General features: G+C 29.7%; 1 protein-coding gene across 1 annotated transcript; it reads left to right on the top strand.

Moving 5' to 3' along the window:
- Positions 1-1,965: 1,965 nt before the first annotated feature.
- LOC115696539 (uncharacterized) lies at positions 1,966-3,674 on the top strand. The gene is made up of 3 exons (XM_030623435.1): positions 1,966-2,362; positions 2,519-3,095; positions 3,182-3,674. Exons 1-3 carry the CDS (start codon positions 1,966-1,968, stop codon positions 3,672-3,674), a joined length of 1,467 nt encoding a protein of 488 aa, XP_030479295.1.
- The last annotated feature ends 5,641 nt before the right edge of the window (positions 3,675-9,315 follow it).

Below are 9,315 nucleotides of genomic sequence, written 5' to 3' on the forward strand. Positions count from 1 at the left end.
CTCTCTCTCTCTCTCTCTCTCTCTCTCTCTCTCTCTCTCTCTCTCTCTCTCTCTCTCTCTCTCTCTCTCTCTCTCTCTCTCTCTCTCTCTCTCTCTCTCAATCTCAAATTCTCAATATTCCATTCTTTCCCCCCAAACTCTTTCTCTAACATTCTTTCTCTTCTAAATTTCTAATCTCTCAAAAAAAAAAAAAATCACCTTTACAATTTACAATTTACCAACTATCCTCCTCATCCTCAATCCTCATCACTTATCAACTATCTCTTATTATAAGAAAAAAAACAATCTTTTTAATTTCTATCTCTTCGTATTATAATGGTAAGTTTTTCATTTTTTTAAAGTTAATATTTTATTAATTTTTTTGATCAATTGCTATATTTATTTAATTCCTTTCCTTTTTAATTATTATTTTGTTTGCTTTGAAATTTTCGTAGTAGTATAGTGTTTTGTGTACTTTAGTTTAGTATTTATATGTTGTTATTGTTGTTGATGATGTTGTATAGATATTAGAGATAAACTAAAATAAATATTGAATTTTATTTTCCTAACTCATTTTGACTTGATTATTGTATTAAATGTTTAATTGCCTCTTATGTTGAGAGTTGATAAAGTGCTTGAAATAGACCATTGGAAAAGAAAAAAAAATAGTTAGAATGTCTAATTATTCATATATAATAATATATTATTTGTTTGTTGTATGTTTATATTCATTCATACATAACATTTTTTTTTCACTATAGATTCACTCATAGTCACAAATCAATTCACATAAAAAATAATCACCATTTGATTTTCATTGCATTGCTCATATATTGATATACATATTTTATTTTATTTGTAGAAGGAAAAAAAACCTCCTTTTTAATGGTTCCCTTTTATTTCTAAAGTTATGTGACTTATGTCTTGTATTTTTTTTTTATGATTTTAATATACCATATATTTTGCTATTTCATATATTTTGTAATAATAAGATAAACATTGTCTTGTCTATATCATATTATTGTACTCATATCATTAATTTTGTTTGCAATTTTTATAGGGTCCTATTAGAAATTACAAATACAAATCAGGAGCTCAAAAAAGAAATGAGAAATTAAGGAAAGAAGTCTTGCAAAAAAGTCAGGTTGGTTCTCTTAATAAGTATTTTAATACAAATAATGTAGACAATTTTGTCGTGAATGACATTGAGAATCAATTTGATATTGAAAGTAATGAGAATGAGAAAACTTCAAGTAATGTGAATGAAAATGAAGAACTGAATCAAACTGTTAATGAGAACGAGAAAAGTTCAAGTGATGTGAATGAAAATGAAGAACTGAATCAAACTGTGAATGAGAATGAGAAAACTTCAAGTGGTGTATTCAACTTTCCTTTTGATATTGATGATCCATGAAATTGGGATAGGATTGGTCATATTAATATGACAAATTTTATAGTTGAAAGAGGTCCAAAAAGAGTCATTAAGGATGAGTTTACTAGGGATGCTTTCGGTAGGAATTTTTTTTCGTGGCATTATATTAGAGAATTACCAAATGGAGAGAAACAAGATAGGAAGTGGTTGATTTATTCATTTTCTTTAGATAAAGTATTTTATTTTTGTTATAAATTGTTTGCAACAAAGAAGCATCTTGTGGGTTTTTTAGCTGAGGGAGGTTTTAATGACTGGCATAATATTTCCGATCGTTTAAAAAATCATGAACGAAGTACACAACATATTGGGTCAATTGCTAGTTGGGTGGAATTAGAAAAACGACCGAAAATAAAGTTAACAATTGATGCAAGTTTAGAAGAAAAATTAATCAAGAGAAAAAAACATTGGAAACAAGTGTTAGAGAGAATTCTTGCTATTGTAAAAAATTTGGGCAAAATAATTTGGCATTTCGATGAGATCAGGAAAAACTATATGAGAAAAATAATGGGAATTTCTTACAAATTATAGAATTACTTGCTGAATTTGATTCAACTATGCAAGAAAATGTTCGTCGTATTTTAAGAGGTGAGACTCATTATCATTATTTGAGTCACAAGATTCAAAATGAAATGATACAAGTACTGGCAACTGAGTTGAAAAGCTCGATAATTAGTAGAATTAAAGAAGTAAAATATTTTTCAGTCATACTAGATTGTACTCTAGATGCAAGTAATGATGAACAGATGTCTCTTGTTTTAAGATGTGTGAATGTTTTAGAAAGTCCAATATTTGTTGATGAGTATTTTCTAGGATTCGTAAAAGTTCATGACACATCAGGGCTTAGTTTGCTTAATAAACTTTTAGATGCGTTGAATATTCTTGGACTTGATGTTGATAATATAAGAGGACAAGGATATGACAATGGATCTAATATGAGAGGAAAGAATAAAGGTGTACAAACTAGGTTACTTGAAATGAATCCTAGAGCATTTTACACTCCTTGTGCATGTCATTCTCTAAATCTTTAACTTTCGGATATGGCTCATTGTTGTCCCAAGGATGTATATTTTTTTGGTGTGGTACAACGAATATACTCATTATTTTCAGCTTCTACAAAAAGATGGAAAGTATTTAGAGATCATGTACCTAGTCTCACTGTTAAGCCATTATTAGAAACGCATTGGGAAAGTCGTGTTGACAGTGTTAAAGTAATAAGATTCCAAGCTCCACAAATAAAAGAAGCTTTAAATTACTTGGCAGAAAGTAATGAAGATGCCAAAACAAGAAGTGATGCTGAGACTTTAGCAACATATAATATTCATAATTTTGAGTTCTTGGTGAGCATGGTTATTTGGTATGATTTGTTGTTTGCTGTTAATATTGCTAGCAAGATCCTACAAAATGAAGTTATGCAAATTGATGTTGCTATCAAAGAGTTAAAGATTCTGCTTTCATTTCTTCAAAAGTATAGAGAAACTGGTTTTGAGAATGCTTTGACTAAGGCTACTGAGATTGCAAGTATGATGGAAGTTGAACCTGTGTTTATTGAAAAACGAAAAGTTTACAGGAAAAAGCAATTTGATGAAAGTGTCAATGAGGGGGTGACACAATCAGCAGCAGAGTCATTTAAAATTGACTATTTTCTTTGCATAATCGATCAAGCTATTTCATCATTTAAAACCAGGTATGCATACTTTTATAGTGCTTTATTTTTAATTATATTTCACTTCCTACCATAATAACTAATAAAAATAATTATTGTTCAACTAGGTTCGAGCAATTTCAGAATTTCGAGGAGAATTTTGGACTATTGTTTGATTTTGAGAAATTAAAGTCTGTAGATGATGACACTTCGAGGAATTTTTGTATCAATCTTACAAACTTAATGAAGCATGGTGAGATTTCAGACCTTGACAATGATGACCTATACCAAGAGTTATATATGTTGCGTCAAAGTCTACCAAAAGAAACCAAAAGAGCTAATGATGTGTTGAGCTATATAAAAGAAGTGGATGGTAGTTATCCAAATGCTTGGATTGCTTATAGGATTTTTCTAACTATTCCGGTCACCGTTGCCCATACAGAACGGAGTTTTTCCAAATTGACCTTGATCAAATCTTATCTCCGTTCAACCATGTCTCCAGAAAGATTAAGCGGTTTAGCTATGTTATCCATTGAACATGATTTAGTTGCAAAACTTGATTATGCAAATTTAATTAATACTTTTGCATCTAAAAATGCAAGACGTATAATATTTAAGTAATATATTGAAAAGTTTATGTGATGATTTATTAGTTTGGAATGTATTTATATTACTAAAAATTAGTTTAATTTTATTTAAAATTACATACATAAATAAAATACATATACAAAAGGGCCCATATTTTTTTTTAATTTATTAAAACCGTCTTGGGCTCATTTTTTTTCAGGGCTGGCCCTGATGATTTGGAATTATTTTAAAGTCCTAGACCCACCATCAAATGCAAATAAATTCCTATGATACTCTAAGTTTCTTACCCCAACTAAACATGCTTTTACGATGAAAATTTTCCTTACTACAACCTCGTTTGTTGAATATACGATAAAATAACCATTGGTAATTAAATGGGCATCTTTGTGTGCACATTCTAAAATAGATTGATATTTAGAGAACTAATTAATTCCAAGATTCACATCATACAATCTACTTGATAACACTAACATATTTCCTACCAACACTAACATATTTCCTACCAACTCATGTCGCTTAAACACAATAAAAATCAACCTAAATATGGTGGATACCTCACCATGTCCTCCAATAAGTGCATTCAACTGTAAGACATAATTAAAAATTTCTCAACTCAAACCAAACTTACTCAAACATTATTGACATAAAAGAATTTGGGTGTAGTGATACTAAACAATACATGTTCCCAAAAGTATTAGGTAAGAACGATATCATAAACAACTCTCGGGCCTACACCCCTTGTATATCATAAACACTAAAAGCATAGGCTTATAGATATTTCGTTTTACTTTTACATTTCGTTGGTAAATTCATCCTGTCAAATTTCCCACATTACTAACCTTCAATTACAATTCTGAAGTTATCGAATCCAAATTTTACCCCTAAGGGAGTTACAAAAATAATCTACAACTTGCCCAGAGTGGGTCCCGTTATCGTGATTGGGACTCCAAAAATTGATGAACAACCTCAGAAGTTAATTTTCACTTTGGTCACAATAAGACAACTTTAATTTTTTATAATTTTATTCCTATTTTCAATGGCCTCCTTCACTAATAAAAAGAGAGCTCCTCTAGCTCATTTTTCATATTCAGAAAAGTACCCATAAGGGGAGGGCATCTCTCTCTAGTTTCTCTCTCTAGAAATTAGAGCTTAAACGCTTATCTATTTTTCTATAATATCATCTCGTAAAAAATAAAAACTTGAAGTAGACGTAGTTTCATTACTGTAGCGATGTAGAGAGTGAACTCTGTCTAGATTTTTTAGTCAATATTTTGGTACTTTCATTAAGAGCCACGACTTAAAAAAATTACTTTCAAGATGGCTGCAACACGTTCTTCTAGTGTTGACAGAGGAATCCCAACATATAGCCAAACAATTGGGGGCACACCAGTTACTAAAGCTGGGAGCAGAACTACTCCTACACCTCACGTGCAAAGAGGAGGCCCCAGAACCAGCTCCACCACTTTTTCTTGAAGGCCACCGAGTGCTCCCGGTACTGGAACTGGCAAGAAGATCACTGGAATATCATTTATAGGTATCTAAGTGTTTTAAAAATAAAATACATTGAAGGGTGTAACGGTAAATTAATCTCTATTCAATGTAAATCATCTATAGAGGATCATTGATTATTGGGATAATAACAAATGAATAATCTCATAGCGTATCTATATCGTGGAACATATAGAGCGTTCTATATAATTAAGAGTGCAATTCTAAATCTATAGTGGTGCAAAGAGGAATTAATAAGTTAGAGAATTTACTTGGTAAATTCTAGATCTGCTTATTGGAAGCTCGGTTATGTAGGCCCATGGTCCCCATACTAGTTGAGACAAACTGCTTGTAAGACTCAGTTAATTGATTTCAATTAATCAATTATAATTCTAAAATTAGACTATGTCTAGTTTATGAATTTTCACTAAGTTATGGCTTGATTGTGAAGAAATAGGATTTTAGGGTTTATTTATTAATTAAGAGACTTTATAGAGTCTAAGTAATAAATAATATAAATGGCAATTTCATTTGATAATTAATTAATTATTAAATAAATATTTTTGGAATTTATAGAAATGAAAGTGCAAAAAGTGGTATTTGTGAAAAATAGATAAATGGTTAAGAAAATGGCAAAAATCTAACTAGAGTTGGGCCCACTTCATGGTCGGCCACTAGAGCCTATTTTTATCATTTTTTTATTCCAAATAAATCAATCCTAACCGTATGGGAATTAGTATAAAAGGAAAAGAATGGTCTCATTATCCAACTAATGTATCTAATAACTCTTGACCTAGTTTCATTCTATATCTGACAACTAGAGAGTTTGAGATCTCTTCTTCTTCCTTTGTCTTCTTCTAATTCGAAATCCTATAGTCTTCTTCACTATCAAATTCGAGCCTTAGTGATTGAGTGCAAGCCCACCCATAGCAAGTTAGTCCTCAATCATAGTGTGTAAGACTGTGAAGAATCCAAACAACAGAATGAGTGTCGGGCTCAGATCTTGGTCATACTCTGCTATAGAAAGGATACAAGGGTTAGAGATCTGAGTGGAATGAGTCATTTAATTTTGCTGCAACCAATGTAAGGTTTCTCATACCTTTTATGTGTTTAATTTATATCGTTTTAGAAGTTCATGTTTAGGATGTTAAAAACATACTTGTTAGTAAATCTAGGTCCTAGTAAAATATATTCCAACAGTATTAAATTAATTATGATTCACAACAACCCTTAAGGTTAATGGTTATTGAAAATTCATAACTAATCATTAATAATCCACAAGTCATTGATAAAATAATAATAAGTCATGTTATTTAGTAATTGCTTACAATTACTAAACAACATACATGCTGAACCATTCGCCATTTGAGAGAGTTTGTTGGTTCATCCTTAAGATGATTTATTAGAATGATAGTATCAATATTTTTTACTGATTACATCATGTACAATAAGAGCTCAACTATAATATTAATTTGTAACACAAATTAAAACTGTGGAATGAAAAGAATTGAAATTGAGGTACAATATATCATGAATGAAGAAATGAATATCCTAAAGAGCAGTAAGGTCTATCTTTAGTAAAGTTGCCTAATGGGGTGGAGAACATTAATTAATCATAAGTTTTTTACCAATAAATACTCATTAGGCAACATGGAGACATAAAAATATAAAACAAGATTCATTGCTAAGAAGTTCATTTTGAACTAAGAGTCAATAACAAAGGAGATTTACATTCTCACTTGTCTAAAAAATTCTATTGTAGTAACATTGGCATTTGTTGCTCGTTTCAATTCATTCATCAATTATGAAATAGTGGACTAGAGGAGAAGGTATACTAATAACCCAAAATATTTTCCTTTAATAGTGGTGAACATATGCAAGCTATAAAGAGTCTACCAGTAGATTAAAACAAATTTCTCACAATCGGTATTTTATCTTCCCATCTTTTCTTTCAATTTTGAAAAAAGTTATGAATTAATTATATACTAGAAGGTCAGTGGGAGTAATATTTGTTACTTGCAAATGATGACAAAAGTTTGATATATAAGGTGAAATAATTCATATCTCAAATTATTATTTTGAGATAAAAAAAATATATAAATGATATATATAATTTTAATTAATTTGAGAGTAGCCACAACATCTCGGATTAATTAAAATTATGTATTATTTATCTCATGTTACTTTTAACTTTAAGTGTAATAAATTTAACTCAAACCAGCATCTGTAAAATGATCTGGAATGACAATAATTTAATAACATCCATTTGCTTCTATTTTTAGAAGTCTATGTATGCCTAAGAGTCAGAATAAGACTTTATATTGCATTTGTTTCAGGATCGTTAAGTAGTATTAGAATAACTGAAGTTAAGACCACTTTATTTTTCATTCAAAGTGATGAGGTATCTTTAAGATATTAAATATTATATTCATACATATGTTTTTGAGATGAGCTGACACATTCTAGAAATAAAGTTAACTAATTAGATTCCAACGTACTTCACTAGCTATGATTGATTTACGTAAATCAACATTTGATTACGTCCTTAAGATTGCCAATAAGTTGTATTGTGGAGAACCTTAATTGTTATTTCTACTATAGAATTCAGATTTATTTATTATTTTAAGGATACATCTCGTATGATTTATTATAGAATTTCATAGTAGGCCTAGAGTTCAGAATTATATTTTAGGCCATTAAGAAAAATTTTGCGAAAAATTCAGCTACAATAATTATAGCGAAGAACTATAAGATTATTGGTCGAAGATAGCATATCGATATTTAGTGTTTAGTCATAAAGAGGCGTGATAGTGGTCATTAAGTATGCAAACTGAAGTTGATGATCGTATATCCTTGACTAAAGGCATGCCGTAACACACATTCAAGGATCGTAAAGTAAATATGGAATTCAGTTACCCCGTATACAGTTTATTGGTTGTACAACTAAACTTATTAAATGAAACTCTAATTTCGATGTTTTCTCATATTTGTGTGCACCTTAATTTTATCTGAGAAAATTATCGTAAGAGGTCTAGAATAAACATAAGGTTTATGGGTTGTTTGTTAAAGTACATTGCCACATTAATTACATTGTAATATAATGAATATATCGTAATACATGGAAGATAATACTCGACATATAATGAGGACATATTGATTTATATGTTTATTGGATATGTCTATGGTAAGTACCTTACTTTTGTCCCTATGGTAAGCACATTTTTAGAGCCATAGATATTTAATCTAAGGGTCATAAATTGATGAGTGCATATAAATAAGTAATACTTACAATGTATTAGATTATTCCTAAAATTATTTTTTTAATAATATTTTTAAATTAAATAATAATTATTTAAATAAAAAATTAATTTTTTTTTAACCTCCTCCAATTAATTAATAATATTATCAGTTTGTTGGTGAAACCATGGCCATTCAAGACAGTTACCAATCTCCTACCCACACATTAGAATTAACTTCATCACTATATATAACCATAACCTCATCATCTTGATCACTCCATTAATACTTGAGTAGCCCACATACAGCCTAAGCCTAAACCCTTTTTGTAATTACTTCTGATGGAGAAATCACGCTCAAAATCTATCATAATTATTTTTTTCTTTTTTATTATTTATTTATTTTTTTAAAAAAAAAATGCTAACTTCATTCTTCTACATAGAAAATTATTATACTATCGTAATAATTTTTTTTATTTGCCTTCATACATTTACTGAGTTATCCATTTTTTTTTTCTTACTATTTGAATGGAAAATGTAAAGTTTGTGAAGAGTGCTTCACAGTCTGCAGCTTCAGGGACATCATCCAGCTCCAGTTCTAGCGGCAGAGAGGAAGAGTGCTTCCCCATGGCCTTCTTCTACTCCTTTCTCTTCAGGTTACCAAGGAAAAAAGCTCCATCATTGCTGTTTTAGTTGTGGCTGGTTTAAAACTAGAAGGAAGAGTGGGAATGGAATTATAGTCTGTTGTGGTTGTGGGTGGTTGGAATTAAAGGTAGAAGGAAATAACATTAAAAATTAGTTTTTTAAAAGATAAAAATAAATAAATAAATAAATTTTTATTGGTTATAAGATAAAATTTTTTAATTGGGTGTCAATTCTTCCAAGAAAAAAATTGGGTGTTAATTTTTTTTAATTGGGTGTCAAATTTTTTTTTTTAAAAAAAAAGAAAT

This window comes from Cannabis sativa, chromosome 7 (assembly GCF_029168945.1).
Source record: "Cannabis sativa cultivar Pink pepper isolate KNU-18-1 chromosome 7, ASM2916894v1, whole genome shotgun sequence".
NCBI lineage: Eukaryota > Viridiplantae > Streptophyta > Magnoliopsida > Rosales > Cannabaceae > Cannabis > Cannabis sativa.